Source organism: Neomonachus schauinslandi, chromosome X (genome assembly GCF_002201575.2).
Source record: "Neomonachus schauinslandi chromosome X, ASM220157v2, whole genome shotgun sequence".
Lineage (NCBI taxonomy): Eukaryota > Metazoa > Chordata > Mammalia > Carnivora > Phocidae > Neomonachus > Neomonachus schauinslandi.
Window position 1 is genome coordinate 29,326,188 of NC_058419.1, and position 16,454 is coordinate 29,342,641.

General features: G+C 40.4%; 1 protein-coding gene across 2 annotated transcripts; it reads right to left on the reverse strand.

Annotated features, from left to right (window-relative positions):
• Positions 1–65: 65 nt before the first annotated feature.
• Positions 66–11,885, reverse strand: MCTS1 (MCTS1 re-initiation and release factor). Of its 2 annotated transcripts, none has more exons than XM_021686061.1 (6): positions 11,558–11,885; positions 10,251–10,403; positions 9,603–9,700; positions 4,296–4,429; positions 1,334–1,401; positions 66–343 (listed from the first exon to the last, which is right to left on the reverse strand). In XM_021686061.1, exons 1-6 carry the CDS (start codon positions 11,566–11,568, stop codon positions 262–264), a joined length of 546 nt encoding a protein of 181 aa, XP_021541736.1. In that variant the 5' UTR covers positions 11,569–11,885; the 3' UTR covers positions 66–261. The 2 variants fall into 2 exon arrangements, with proteins under 2 accessions (XP_021541736.1, XP_044767595.1); XM_044911660.1 differs by lacking the exon at positions 11,558–11,885 and adding an exon at positions 10,945–11,085.
• Positions 11,886–16,454: the final 4,569 nt, after the last annotated feature.

Consider the following 16,454-nt stretch of genomic DNA (forward strand, 5'->3'; position numbering starts at 1 on the left):
TTACATCATTAGCCTAAGAAAGGACACCAAGTTGTCTGAGTTTGAGTACTTACCAGATACCTCTTAATGTCCAAGTTTGCTACCCAATTTTAACTTGACTTTAAGAGAAATTAAAATAATGTTTGAAGCCAACAGAATTTTAGCATCTGTTGAATTTATTCAGCATAACCACAGAGGTATTGTCTTCATGCTCTCACACACAGACACAAACACAGATACAGCACAATATCCATATTTAGCCAAGTGCATTCCTTCCGAGGCTCATTTATATGTCTTCATATGCCACAGCCCATCATTCAAATAATGGATATTTTCAATGCCAATTCCTTTGTTGACTTTCTCACTGTAGAAGGGAAAAAGCATATAAACATATTGTTATGAATTTTTATAGGCTTACTTATGGTAAATATAATTCAAAGTGCATTGCTATTTTGCAATTATTGAGCCACATGTAGGGAATTTATTTATATTACATTAACATTATTGACTACATTAAACTACATTACTCTGCTGCAGCTCCTGTCTTAAAGTGATTCTAGTGATCTAACTAGTCTATAGAAACAAAGTAATGATGTCACCATACCAGGAGAACATCAAAGTGTTACACTTAACCGTGAAACAAAATTAACAGGAATAATTTGGTAATCAAATGAGTTCCAAAGTTTTTCAGTATATTGACTATATTTTGGTAATATATCTTTAATATTTCCTTAATATTCTATACCACCAGGTCAAAACAGAAGATAAACACTGTGTGGTACTGAACTATGTCACTGAACTATGTCACACAGCAGGGTGCCTGGGTGGCTCAGTTAAGTGGCCGACTCTTGATTTTGGCTCAAGTCATGATCTCAGGGTCCTGGGACTCAGCCCTGTGTCAGGCTCCGTGCTCAGTGAGAAGTCTGCTCAAGGATTCTCTCCCTCCCTCTCTCTCTCTGTCCCTCCCCTTGCTCTTTCTCTCTCTCTAAAAAAGAAAGAAAGAAATCTTTTTTAAAAATTAAAAAATTTAAAAAAACTAACAGCAAAACATCTTTCCTCCCACCCAATTTAAATCATACTAAATAAGAAGTTCCTAAAATACCACATACATACATATAAAACAGCTGTGTTGGCACACAGTTCTTTTCAGAGTGCTTAAGAAAGAATGCAATCCCAGAGGCAAAATAGGTTTCAATGGCTTCCTAAGAGTTAGGAAAAATCAGAAATGAGGCTTCTGTGCTTAAATATTTGTAGGATGTGGTATGAATGAGAGCAAATTTCACCTGTAATTCTGATGGTTTCTGAGTAGGTGACCCATACCTCAAAAGCTTAGGGGGACTAACATGAGACTTACATATCTTCTGCAGACATCTTCATGACTCCGACACACAGAGCATGCTGTTTTCCTTCTGCCATGATTGCCTGAAAACACACAGCTAAGAAAACTATTTATCTCTCAAAATGCCTTAGAGAGGGGGGTTCAGACAATGATCACATTACTAGTGAAGCCATTTTCAACCCATCTTGTATCCTCACCCAGACCATCAACACTCCTTGAGGACAGGGACCTAGCAGAGTCTGTAGGCACATTATAAATATTCAACAAATGCTAAATGAATGAATCTAATTATCATTCTTGGTTTTTAAGTTAAGTGCTAATACTGGGGCGCCTGGGTGGCTCAGTCATTAAGCGTCTGTCTTCGGCTCAGGTCATGATCCCAGTGGGATTGAGCCCCGCATCGGGCTCCCTGCTCCGTGGGAAGCCTGCTTCTCCCTCTCCCACTCCCCTGCTTGTGTTCCCTCTCTTGCTGTCCCTCTCTCTGTCAAATAAATAAAATCTTTTTTAAAAAAGTTAAATGCTAATACTATAACCCAATGCCAGCAAAACCAGTAAGTCATGCGAAAAAGGAGATAAAATTTCTTGCATGTATTAAAAACTGTGAAATAAATACATATGAATTGTTCTAATGTTTTAATCACTGAATGGTGGTTTTATGTAACAGACACATTAAAATAATAATTATACCCCAATCTATCTTTAAGAACTCAGTGTAAGTTTCAACCTTTCTAGAACAACCAAAATGTTCTTGGTTATCACTTGAAGCATTTAGAATGTTAAACATTGTGAGGCGCCTGGGTGGCTCAGTCGGTTAAACGTCTGCCTTTGGCTCAGGGTCCTGGGATCAAGCCCTGCATGGGGCTCTCTGCTCAGTGTGGAATCTGCTTCTTCCTCTGCCTCTACCCCCACTTATGCTCTCTCACGCACGCTCTCTCTCTCAAATAAATAAAATCTTAAAAAAAAAAATAAAATGTTAAACATTGCAGTACATATTTTACAAAGTAAAAGTTCAAGGGTACACAGTATCTCTCTGCACTAGTTTTGCAACTGTCTAAAAGTCTATAAATTATTTCAAAATAAAAATTATTTAAAAAGCAAAGGCTAGGTACTAGGAAAATTTTCCATTTAAGAGAAACTCCAGAACTATTAACCTACAACACTTAGAAAAATCATAAACAAAAAAAAAAAAACCCTGTCCTTACAGAATGCTATTCTCCATCTTCTCCATCGTACTTTCAGCTCATACATTCAATCTGATGTTCCAAAAATATTTGAGCACTTATTATGTGACCAGTATCTATGTCAATAGAAGCTGTTCCTAAGATATAAACCGACACTTTATACTATCCCTTAAATATAACCGCCACAACAGAGGATACTGTCCTTTCGAACAGGACACACTCGTTTTTTTTTTTGCGAGAGAGAGAATGAGAGACAGAGAGCATGAGAGGGAGGAGGGTCAGAGGGAGAAGCAGACTCCCTGCCGAGCAGGGAGCCCGATGTGGGACTCGATCCCGGGACTCCAGGATCATGACCTGAGCCGAAGGCAGTCGCCCAACCGAGCCACCCAGGCGCCCACGGGACACACTCTTAAACCCACTCCAATGGCCTTTCCACTCCACAGTGATTTCCCTCTTCCTACCAAGTATTTTCTCAACCTGAAGCAAATGGCCACTTTATCTATGACAAAAGGAAAGATATCCTCCTGTCCAGATAGTTGACAAAAACCTAGTTAACCTAGAATATAGCAAACCACTGCTGTAGAAATGAAAATAATGCACAATTATTCAGCCACATCATGAGTTTTAAGGACTACCTGAAAAACATTTCTCTTGGAGAAAATATGTTCTGAGGCCCAAAGAGCCAACTTAAAAATGAACTTTAGGGGCGCCTGGGTGGCTCAGTCAGTTAGGCGGCTGCCTTCGGCTCAGGTCATGATCCTGGGGTCCTGGGATCGAGCCCCATGTCCGGCTCCCTGCTCAGCGGAGAGCCTGCTTCTCCCTCTCCCTCTGCCTGCCACTCTGCCTACTTGTGCTCTCTATCTATAAATAAAATCTCTAAAAAAAAAAAATGAACTTTAAAATTAAAGTTGGGAATTGTCCATATTTCCCACTACCCACTTCTAATACTCTACCTGGTTCCTAAGCTCTTTTCCCTTTTGAGTGCTTTTACTTCAGTGTAGATGGGTAAGCCAATGGTAAAAGTAGCAAGCTGATGTCCAAAGAAGTGATTCAATCATATCATACATATCCTCCCCATTTATAATCAAGTTTTATTATTATTTTCTTTAAAGATTTTATTTATTTATTTGAGAGAGTGTGAGCAAGAGAGAAAGCACAAGCCGGGTTGGGGGGGAGAGGCAGAGGGAGAAGCAGACTCCCCACTGAGCAGGGAGCCCAATGCAGGGCTTGACCCCGGGATCGTGACCCGAGCTGAAGGCAGACGCTTAACCAACTGAGCCACCCAGGCACCCCAATAATCCAGTTTTATACTGTGTCCTGAGTCTGATAACACTGGGCCATAACTGGGCTGAAATGCAGCCGGGACTCTTTTATTACTTGTTCCCATTTAACTTCTAAGATGGGACAAAATTTAGTCTCAAGAAATGATGTTATTTCCCACATTTTGAAATGTAACCAGAAAGGTATGAGATAACAGTAACAGGGCGCCTGGGTGGCTCAGTTGGTTAAGCGACTGCCTTCGGCTCAGGTCATGATCCTGGAGTCCCGGGATCGAGTCCCGCATCGGGCTCCCTGCTCGGCGGGGAGTCTGCTTCTCCCTCTGACCCTCCTCCCTCTCATGCTCTCTGTCTCTCATTCTCTCTGTCTCAAATAAATAAATAAAATCTTAAAAAAAAAAAAAACAGTAACAGTAACCTCCAAAAAGTACATCTAATCTTCTCTTGGACAAAGATCTTTTAGTAATGACAAAAGTACTGTGAATACATTTTTCAACAGTTACAGCCTGGGAAGGATACAACAATCGTATCTACTGCAGCAGGGTAAAGTTTAGCTCCAGGAGAAGTTAAACCTGGACACATGATATTTGCTCCACTGAGTACAAATTTGATGGCTCCTTTATCAACTTGCTGGTGTGGCAGGATAAAAGGATCTAGAAGAAAAGAAATACATTACATAAATTAATGAGACTAATGACTCAATAGAAAATGGCAAAGGACATGAACAAATATTTCCCCAAATTACAGGGGCGCCTGGGTGGCTCAGTTGGTTAAGTGTCTGCCTTTGGCTCAGGTCATGATCCCAGGGTCCTGGGATCGAGCCCTGCATCGGGCTCTCTGCTCAGCGGGGAGTCTGCTTCTACCTCTCTCTCTCCCTCTGTGCTCTCTCTCAAATAAATAAATAAAATCTTAAAAAAAAATTTTTCCCCAAATTACAGTATTCTGACAGATGCAAAATGAAACTGAAACACCATCCTTCACTTATCAAATTGGTAAATGTTTTTTAAAGATTTTATTTATTTGTCAGACAGAGAGATAGAGAGAGGCTGAGCACAAGCAGGGGGAGTGGCAGGCAGAGGGAGAAGCAGGCTCCCTTCTGAAGAAGCAAGGAGCCCGATGCAAGACTCGAACCCAGGACCCTGGGATCATGACTTGAGCCAAAAGCAGATGTTTAACCGACTGATCCACACAGGTGTCCCCACATTGGTAAATATTTTCAACAGAAGTAATTCCCAGTGCTAATGTAGGAAAACTGGCATTCTTATATACTGCTAGAAGGCTTATAATTGGGTACAATCTTTCTTTAGGACTACTTGGCAACATGTATCAACAGTCTTGAAAAGGTTCAAACTCCTTGACTCAGTAATTCTATTTCTAGGACTTTATCCTATGAAAAAATCAGAGATATATAATATATTTAGGTAGAAATATATTCATTGCAGTACTACTCTTTATAATAGAAATAAATTGGAATCAACCTAAATGTCCAACAATAAAGAGATAAACGACTTAAGGTATGTCTATAAGATACATAAAATAGAACCATATTTTTGGAGACTATGTAATACCCTGGTAAATGTTCATAATATAATGTTAAGAGAAAAAAAACAATAAAAAAAAAACCCACCAAAGAGATCAGTGGGTGCTAGGGGTTGAGGGGAAGGGGAGGGGGAGGAGGAAGGGACAAAGAAGTGGAGAAGAAGATTTTCAGGGCAGTGAAACTATTTTATGATACTATGATAGTACATAGTGATACTGTAACAGTGGATACATAACATTATGCATTTGGCAAAACCCACAGAATGTACAATGCAAAGAATGAACCCTAATGTAAACTATAGACTTTGGTTAATAATGAATGAACGTTGGTTCATCAATCATAACAAATGCATTACATCAATATAAGATGTTAATAACAAGGGAAGGGGGGGTAGGAAGTATATGGGAACTCTGTACTTTCTGCCCCATTTCTCTGTAAACCTACAACTGTCCTAAAAAAGAAACTCTATTAATTAAAAACTATTTAAGGGAGAGCCCAATTTAAAAAGGAAAAAATACACACATTTATACACACACACATCATAGGAAATAATTTGATGAAAATACACCAATAAGGGCACCTGGGTGGCTCAGTTGGTTAAGCTTCTGCCTTCAGCTTAGGTCATGATCCCAGGGTCCTGGGATCGAGCCCTGCATCAGGCTCCCTGCTCAGCGAGGAGTCAGCTTCTCCCTCTGCCCCTCCCCCTGCTTGTGTTCTCTCTCTCTTAAGAAAGAAAGAAAGAAAGAAAGAAAGAAAGAAAGAAAGAAAGAAAGAAAGAAATACACCGATATACTAACCATGGTTATCTCTAGGTCATGAAAATACAGATGATTTCATTTCTCTATTTTCCAACTCTCTAGAATGAACATAAATTCCTTTTGTAATCTCAAAAAATTTATTTTTGTGTGTGTATGTGTGTCTACTAATAGTTCATAATTTAAGAAATAAAGGATCCCTGAAGGATTCAAAACTTTTTAGACCTCTCAGGGCTTTCTGGGAATAATAATAACTGGTAAAATTTATCCACTTCAATGTCTTACCACTAGCCCTCCCACTAATCAGAGAACAAGTAAGTCTTCTTCCTACCAAGACTACAAATTAAACATGGCTCCAAATTTAAACATCTTACTGAAAAAAAGGAACCTGAATGAATGCATTTATACATAATTTGTTTTCTAGTTCTCCATCCTCATTAATACCTGCCCTTTAATAATAATGATGATGATGACAGTAATACATAATAGTAGTGGACATTTTTTGAACAATTAGTACATTATTACAATGGCTGTCATATATTGAGCCATTGCTGTGTTCTGAGCATTGTGTTAGATGCATTATATACACAGTCTCATTTAATCCTCATAACCCTGGGAGATAATACAATATATCCTTTTTATTAAAGATTCTATTTATTTATTTACTTATTTATTTGAGAGAGAGAACGCGAGCGCACACAGGGGAGGAGGAGAAGGAAAGAGAGAGGATTCCAAGGAGACTCAGAGCTAAGCACAGAGACTGACGCAGGGACAATATATCCATTTTTATTTATTTTTATTTTTATTTTTTTTTTAAGATTTTTATTTATTTATTTGAGAGAGAGAGAATGAGAGAGAGCAAGCACATGAGAGAGGGGGGAGGGTCAGAGGGAGAAGCAGACTCCCTGCCGAGCAGGGAGCCCGATGCGGGACTCGATCCTGGGACTCCAGGATCATGACCTGAGCCGAAGGCAGTCGCTTAACCAACTGAGCCACCCAGGCGCCCCAATATATCCATTTTTAAAGATAAGGCAATAGGGGCGCCTGGGTGGCTCAGTCAGTTAAGTGTCTGCCTTCGGCTCAGGTTGTGATCTCAGGGTCCTGGGATTGAGTCCCGCACTGGGCTCCCTGCTCAGCAATGAGTCTGCTTCTCCCTCTGCCTGCCACTTCCCCCTGCTTGTGCGCTCATGCGCTCTCTTTCTCTGACAAATAAATAAAATCTTTTAAAAAAATAAAGATAAGGCAATAAAGCTTAAGCAAGTTAAGTGACTTGACCTGTTTAAATGGCTTGGCAAAAATGACCTGCAGTGGGAACTGAACCCAGGTGTACCTAACTCCAAGTATGGTTTTAACCACTATATTACCCTGCTTCTTGCACATCAATAACTTTAGGATGTCCAAAAGGCTGGTTCCTGGCAAAATATCATTAAATAGGAACATTTTTCTCTTCCAATTTATTATGCAAAGGCTTAACATACAGGAAAACCATAAGAATAGTTCAATGAACACTTGGACACCATCCACTTAGATTGAACAACTGTTCCTTAACCCTTTGCTCTACCCACTTTGTCTCTATCTATGCACACACATTTTGTCCTCCACCATTTGAAATTTCAGATGTAGTGCTTCACTATAAATAAGTACATATCACCTAAAAATAAAGTCATTCTCCTACATAACCACAATACTATTATCATACTAAGAACTTAACAATAGTTCCACAATATTGTCTTATACCCAAACCACATTCAAATTCCCCCCCAAGAATCTAAGAAAGTGTTTTATAACTTTTGAGGCAGGGGAGGAGGGCTTGAATTTTGTTTTTTTTTGGTTTTTTTAAAGATTTTATTTATTTATTTGAGAGAGAGAGAATGAGAGAGAGCACATGAGAAGGGGGAGGGTCAGAGGGAGAAGCAGACTCCCTGCCGAGCAGGGAGCCCGATGCGGGACTCGATCCTGGGACTCCAGGATCATGACCTGAGCCGAAGGCAGTCGCTTAACCAACTGAGCCACCCAGGCACCCTTGAATTTTGTTTTTCAAACCAGGATCCAATCTAGATTCATGCAATACATCTGAATATTTTGTCTTTGTCCTCTTTTAGTTAAGTAGGAATTAATGTCATCAAAATGTCCTAATGTCACCAAAATATTTTCATTTTAAACTTTTCCCATTGCGGGCGCCTGGGTGGCTCAGTTGGTTAAGCGACTGCCTTCGGCTCAGGTCATGATCCTGGAGTCCCGGGATCGAGTCCCGCATCGGGGTCCCTGCTCGGCAGGGAGTCTGCTTCTCCCTCTGCCCCTCCTCCCTCTCATGCTCTCTGTCTCTCATTCTCTCTCAAATAAATAAATAAAATCTTTAAAAAAAAATTAAAAAAAAAAATAAAAAATAAAAACTTTTCCCATTGCATCAGGACCTAGTTTCTCTTCCTTGTACTTTTTTTTTTTTAAAGATTTTATTTATTTATTTGAGAGAGAGAGAATGAGAGAGAGCACATGAAAGGGGGGAGGGTCAGAGGGAGAAGCAGACTCCCTGCCGAGCAGGGAGCCCGATGCAGGACTCGATCCCGGGACTCCAGGATCATGACCTGAGCTGAAGGCAGTCGCTTAACCAACTGAGCCACCCAGGCACCCTCCCTTGTACTTCTTTAACCCGAGGAAATCAATACTTAATCAAGTAATTGTAAATAATCCTTTCTAAATATTAAAGTGCTTCACCTCTTTTAAGACTTGCCTTACTGCTCCAGACCTCCACTCCACCAGGTAACTCAAAATTGATCTCTTACCAAAAACCAAACTCATTAAGTTACCACTACCATCTACAGAGCCCTCCAGTTGCTCCTTTCCTTTCTGCCTCTTGGCTAGAATGCCAGAAATACACTGGTTTGAAAAGCAGAAATTTTAACTTCACAGTTGAAAACCTCTTGTGCATGGGGATTGTATCTCCTTTGGATTTTCTTTTGTAACGTACTCGATCTAACAATATACAAATGTAAGTATGTAATAAACATTATTTCATTTTATAACACCTGACCTTGGCACTCAACTAACAATAATGGGACTCCCACAATTAGCCAATGCTTTCCCTTATATAGAGTTATCTCCATGAGGCAAATCTAGATACAAATTTAAAAGAAGGAAGTGCTCACAGCACTTATCACAGTTTGTGAATATATATCCGTGTAATTATCTAATTGTTGTCTATTCTTCCAACTAGACTGTTAGCTTCATAGGGACAGGAACAATGTCTGCCTTTGCTTCCCATCATATTCTCAAGTAGCTAGCTCAGTGCCTGACACATGGTAAGTTCAATAAATATTTGCTGAATGAATGAATGAATGTTCTTTCTTGGCCTTTCTGGAATGCATAATAAGAAAATTTGCATTTTTCAGATTTACCACAAGATGGGGATTCATTTTAGTTTTATATTCCATATCACCTAGTATTAATAAATAAGTTAACTACCAGAAGTCACTTTCAACTCCTTTTATATCTTTCCATATCCCCAAATACATATTTTCTAACAAGACTTACATTTGTGAAGTAACCTTAGGGTTGGATAAAAAGGCCCTTCTCTTTGTCTAAAAAATAGTAATTCTCCATTTACTGTAAGGATTTCTATATGTTCATGGCTGTAAGACAAATGTCACAAAGTACCAAGTTAGATATCTTCTTTCAAAAATGAATATGCCAAACATCCTTTAAATAACAAAAAATATGAAACATATATATACAAAGATATAGTAACCTCTGTTTAACTTCATTAAATATCCAGGGAGAAAAGCATTGTTTAAATTGTTTCACCTACCATACCAGTCCAGTAGAGAAAAAAAAGACGATTATGACCTACTACAATTTCACATTTTATTATTTTAATTTCATTGTTAGATAATTCAATAAAACAAATATCTACAGTACAAACTGAAATAAATTAAATTCAAGTCTGAATAAAAACACTTAACTCTTCAATAAAACAATCAGTACACAAAGTCACATTTTTCAGGAACATAGAGAAACACTTGAAAATACAAATATTGATGTTTTAGAGTTATTCTATTTATCTACTCCTATAATTAATCTACCGATGGTTAATGTGAAAATAATTCCATTTATTATGAGTGCAATCTAATCATACAATATTCAGCTACTCTGAGCTCTATATAGAGAAAAATAAAGACTTACCATCGCACTATTTTGACAGGATCTTTCTTAGGCATGATTTGATTAAGCCATGGCTCAATACCTGGGAACTGTTCTATCAATTGGTTCTTAATACCTTTTATAACTGAGGTTTTCAACTGGATGCAGTTGGACACATTTTCTTTTTCATCAAATCTGTCAAATGATTTTTGCAAGAAAAAAGGCATTTCTAAGCAGACATATCAAAATAGCTAAAGGTATTGTTTTAATTAGTCATCTATTCTCAAGTATTTAGATGTCTAAAATAATTATGAAATATTGTTTTTTAAAATACCATTTCCCTTTAATTCTGTCCAGCACAAAACCAGTGTCTTAATACAATATTAAACTGTCATGTATACACAATGGGGGGGGGGCGGGGAGGGGTAGAATATGAAGCATATTTCACATTATAATCTGTAATCAGCTACACAAACGTCTTTCCTGGAAAACCCTACTCAATTCTACCTAGGAAGAAACAGATTCCCACCTCTAACAAAACCCGTGTGAAAAAACAAAGTAAAACAAAACAAAAAACCCTCGGGCGCTGAGACACAAAAGACCAACCCAAATATAACACAGAAAACTGACCCCTGCTAGGCTATGTAATCTGCTGAGATTTCTTTTAAAGTGATGATGACGATGATTTCTAAGATCTCTATTTATTTTTGTTCAAAATGTCATGCACAAAACCCACCTTCCTTTGCCCATGTTCCCCCTTTGCTTTTTGCGTCTATCAAGTCTGGAAGGTAAACCCACTAGGTGGGTTCCCAAAGAATTTTTGTCTTCCTTACACTGAATAGCCTATGGGGCAATCACGCTATTTTCAAGACAAGGTTAATCTGGCAGCTAGGCAATAGGCATGACAGGCCGCTTGCTTCCTGTCACCCAGACTCCTTCACTGCCATGACCCAGGAAGTCAAGCCTTCCCTTATTCAGTTCATAACTAATAAACATATGGCAGTGAGTGCAGGGCTCTCCTCTCAGCTAAAGAGGATATACCCTTAAATCACGGTGCAAGATTGTGATTGGTAGAACCCTAGGAATAGGGATAGGATTGGGAGAGGGGGCAAAAGAGAAAGAGGGGTAAGGAAAAAGAAAATGAGAGTCAAAACCCGACTGAAGATTAGGGATGGAACGGCTACAGTGTTGCAAGTTGCGAGTGAGAGCATAGTACTATAGAAGACCTTGGGGAGTAAGGATGGCAGGGGCGGGGGAGAGAGAAAGAGGATCTTTGCTCTCGCCCTCTTCCCCACCCCCACCCCCACCACCTTTGTGAGCAGCCGATGGAGGCCACAGCATGTCCTTACTTCTTGAACATGATCCAAGGTGAAGGGGGCGACGATAGGGAAGGGCCCGGAATGGGAAAAAAATTGAATTAGCAAGGGTCCGACAGACCCTCTTAACACGAGGAAGGCCGGCACTGACAGTCGGAGCTGTTGTCGTTATCCGGAAAGGGAGCCAGCCAGCCGCACTTTACGGTTCTCAATGAAATTTGACTACTTCCGCTCCTCCGAACACGTCGGCGCTTTTGCCGGCCCTTTTTGGGCTACCGATTCCCCCTCCAGAGAGACTTGGAAGGGCGGGACTAGAGAAGGAAGAAGAGATAGATAGAGCAATCATTCTAGCTGCAGGAAGAGAAGAATGAAGGGGGTGGGGTAATCAATCAAGGCAGCATTTATGGCAGTTGCGTCAGTTACGGGTTCCTCAAAGGGTCAAGAGTATTCCGTGTTTGGTTGCTACCTGCTTATTAACCTGAGCAATTTTTTGGTGGGAACGGTTTTTGTTCCCTGACACAACCGAGTGGATCGGTGCTTACCGACCACCGTGAACCCAGGCAAGCCTCATGGCATCTTGTTAATGTATTCCTGGGCTTGCCAGGTTTAGCAAGCAAAAATACAGGATATCCAGTTAACTTTGAATTTCAGATAAACAATGAATATATATATTTTTAGTATGACTACACCTCATGCAATATTTGGGACATACTTATATTTTTAAAATTTCCTTGTTATCTGAATGTAATTGGGCATCCGGTATTTTGATCTGACAACCACAGTGAGGTGCCCCCATAGAATTATTCACTAGGTTGCTGTCCCCTGCCTCACCATACCTACAAGTTGGGCTATAACTCAAGGGAGCTAATTTCCCTGACGATAGAATGGCCTCTAGGCAAGCTATACAAGACTAATCTGATTGAAGAGATAACAGTTAAAGAAACACGTTTTACTAGTGTAATTTTAAAAAGAGCGAATCCAAAGTTTTGATCAGCAAAGAAACCATAGAAAAATACAAAACCTAACCAAACAGGCACCACCCAGGCAGTGGAGTGGATGAGCACTCACCTATAAAACAAATACACCATCTCTCCAGGGAGCAAATATTCTATATTGGGGAGATGGGTGTCTGGAGCAATCATAACAAATGCTATTATGTATTTGAATTGTACAACTAACTCACCTTGCCTTGATTCTGTAGTAGGGACAATCTTCTGATTATACTTTGGTTTCCCATGAAGATCTCCCTGACAAGAATTTGCCATTTTTTTAAATTCTATTTACTTATTTGAGAGAGAGAGAGAATGAGCTGGGGGGGGGGGGGGGAGGGAGAAGAAGGCTCCCCACTGAGCCGGGAGCCAAGGGGGGGCTGGATCCCAGGACCCTGAGATCATGACCTGAGCCAAAGGCAGATGCTTAACTGCTGAGCCACCCAAGTGCCCCAAATTTGCTATTTTCAATTCAAATCCTCATGAACAATTGTTTGTCTTTGTAAATGAATTGTCATTCTGGTTTATACATCAGTCTCTTGTGAATGTCCTTAGCGTGAATCCGCATTCCCAGCATCAATCAACTCTGTGACGTTTAGAATATTGAGTTTATGAACATGCAAAACTGAAGCCCAGACCCCAAGCTGTGGTTGGTGCTACACTGTCAGGCTTCTTGCCAAACAGCTTTCTTCATCTGGCACATCACCCTGGGAGCCTGCCATGTAACAATAAATACATTATAACAACAATAAACAGTTATTAAGTAGCTTGAGATGAATGGAAAAAAGACCCCATTGAATCCGTACATGTTAACAGCATAGTAGTAACTATATATTCCACTAGTGAATAAAATTTAACCTGATAGACCCCAGAATTAATAACACCTAGATGGACTTCCTACTTTCTTGAAATTGTTTGAGAAACCTAATAATTAAAAAGTTGAATATTGGCAGTGCTAGAAATAATAGCTAACTTTTAATTCTATAAAATCATGCACGGGGTGCCTGGGTGGCTCAGTCATTAAGCGTCTGCCTTCGGCTCAGGTCATGATCCCAGGTTCCTGGGACTGAACCCCACATGTGCTCCCTGCTCAGCGGGAAGCCTGTTTCTCTCTCTCCCACTCCCCCTGCTTGTGTTCCCTCTCTCGCTGTGTCTCTCTCTGTCAAATAAATAAATAAATTCTTTAAAAATAATAATAATAAAATAAAATCATGCATACTCTATCCAAATTATGACAAATCTTATATGCATGGGAATAGATACATAGCAACATGTACATACATATTTTAATCCACTTTCATACACTCAGATGATCACAGAAACTGAATCTGAATTATGACAAATGCCAAGTTAGGTCATTAGTATTAATGAGGTATTTACTTCTGTATGTGTGCATGAATACCTTCATTCATAACCCACCTACACAAATACATAAGCAGGGCCTGATTTTCACTGCAATGTGCTCCTGGTTTTGTGTTGTAAATGGTATCATCATAAAGTGGATTTTGTTTTTCCAAGGTTATAATTGGGGGTTTGCTCCTGACAAAGGACTCATCCTCAAATAAATCATTGCTATAACAAACAATATATCATAAAAGAAGAAACAGCCCAACCTAAACCTCTTCAAAAATTAAAATAATGAGGTGGCGCCTGGGTGGCTCAGTCGTTAAGCGTCTGCCTTCGGCTCAGGTCATGATCCCAGGGTCCTGGGATCGAGCCCCACATCAGGCTCCCTGCTCAGCGGGAAGCCTGCTTCTCCCTCTCCCCCTCCCCCTGCTTGTGTTCTCTCTCGCTCGCTGTTTATCTCTCTCTGTCAAAAAAAAAAAAAAAAAAATCTAAAAAAAAAATAAATAAATAAAATCTTTTAAAAAAAAAATTTAAATAATGGGGCACCTGGGTGGTGCAGTTGGTTAAGCATCCTACTCTTGGTTTCCTCTCAGGTCATGATCTCGGAGTCATGGGATTGAGCCCTGCGTTGGGCGCCGAGTCGGCTTGAAGATTCTCTCTCCTTCTGCCCCTCCCGCTCATGCTCTCTCTCTCTCTAAAATAAATAAATAAGTCTTTTTAAAAATTAAAATAATGGGGTGCCTGGGTGGCTCAGTCAGTTGGGCATCTGCCTTCAGCTCGGATCGTGATCCCAGCGTCCTGGGATCCAGCCCAGTGTGGGGCTTCCTGCTCAGCAGGGAGCATGCTTCTCCCTCTCCCACTTCCCCTCCCCACTGTTTGTACTCTCTCTGGCTATCTCTCTCTCTCTCAAATAAATAAATGAAATCTTTAAAAAATTAAAATAATGAACTTCATTTATTCATGCAATAAGTAGTTATGAAGGGCCTTTATGTTTTAGACATACATGCTCTCTGTACTGTAATTTGTGCATAAATGTTCTGTGCAATTTACAAGGTTCTTCAACATATATGCAGCATTGTACACAGAAAACCCAAGTCTATCATACATTTTTTTTTGTTTAAAGATTTTATTTATTTATTTGACAGAGAGAGAGATGGTGAGAGCAGGAACACAAGCAGGGGGAGTGGGAGAGGGAGAAGCAGGCTTCCCGCCGAGCAGGGAGCCCGATGTGGGACTCGATCCCAGGACCCTGGGATCATGACCTGAGCCGAAGGCAGACGCTTAACGACTGAGCCACCCAGGCGCCCCTCTATCATACATTTTACTAAAATAAATAAATAACCTAGCTATACTAAACATTAAATGTTCACAAATTGTATTTGCCTCCTTAAACTTTTGAAAGTTTTTTTTAGGGTCATCTTGACACAAGGCTCTAAAATGCTGCCCAGGGAAATTTGCAGGAGGACTGCCTTTTCTTCTTCATAAGCTTCCTTGAGCAATAAGCATGGCACCAAAACCCCTGAGCCCCCAGTAAAGAGAGGTTTCTTTAGGAGCTAGGCCACAGCTTTGAACATTGGAGGAACTGCTTTCACTGCAAGAAAGTACTGGGCCACTGCCAGACCCTTGCTGGGCCTCACATCTCTCAGAATCTACAGCCCCTGATGTCTTCCATTAAGGTCACTTCTCCCACAAACTGCCTCTCGGCCTTACACCTTAGAGCCCTCTGCAGCCCGGCTTTCTACCCCCCACAAGGGCAAGACATACCTAAGAATCACACCAACTACCCCCACCACCAATCACTCTGCAGAGCACGAGTGAGAAAATGCACTGGGCCCCGCCGATGCCTGAATCCTTCCATACGGAGCCATATAAGGAACACCAACAAAACAGCAGCTCCTGCCTCCAGTGCCAAATACAGGTAAATTTGGAGAGAGCTGAGAGCCTCCTGTGTATCAGAAGACTGTTAGGACTAACCACCCTGCCAAACTTGTGATAAGTCAAACTCACCATGCTCATTCACATCCTTGTTTTCCTCTGTCACTGCCCAGTATGTAAGCACCCAGTTCAACTTATTTGCTATGTGACCTTGGGCAAGTGACTTGAATTCTGGGCCTGTCTTCTCATCTATACAATAAAGGCTCTACTTTATGAGGTTGCTATAAGGATGAAATGAGATAATCCACGCAAAGCATTGTTAGTTTTTTTTTTTTTTTTTTAGGAAGCTCTACCCCCAATGTGTTTCTTGAACTCACAACCCTGAGATCAAGAGTCCCATGCTCTACCAACTAAGCCAGCCAGGTGCCCCTATTAAGTTACCATATTGTTATTGTTTTCCCCATATTCCTCTGTGCTTCTTCTTCCCCCACCTGACCTGTCATTTCTACCTTAACTTCCAGGTGCTTCTGCTATCGCTTCTAGAACACCATTCCATGATTAACAAACTCTCCTACCATCCTCCAACTCATCCCTGAATATTCATGGCTTTCCTGTGAGGATGGAGCGTCCTTTGCAGACCTTTCAAGTGAAAGTGATTTATACCAACACATGCATGTACTGCAGAGTGAGGAGGTGAGGTGGGCATCCTCTTCCAGCCA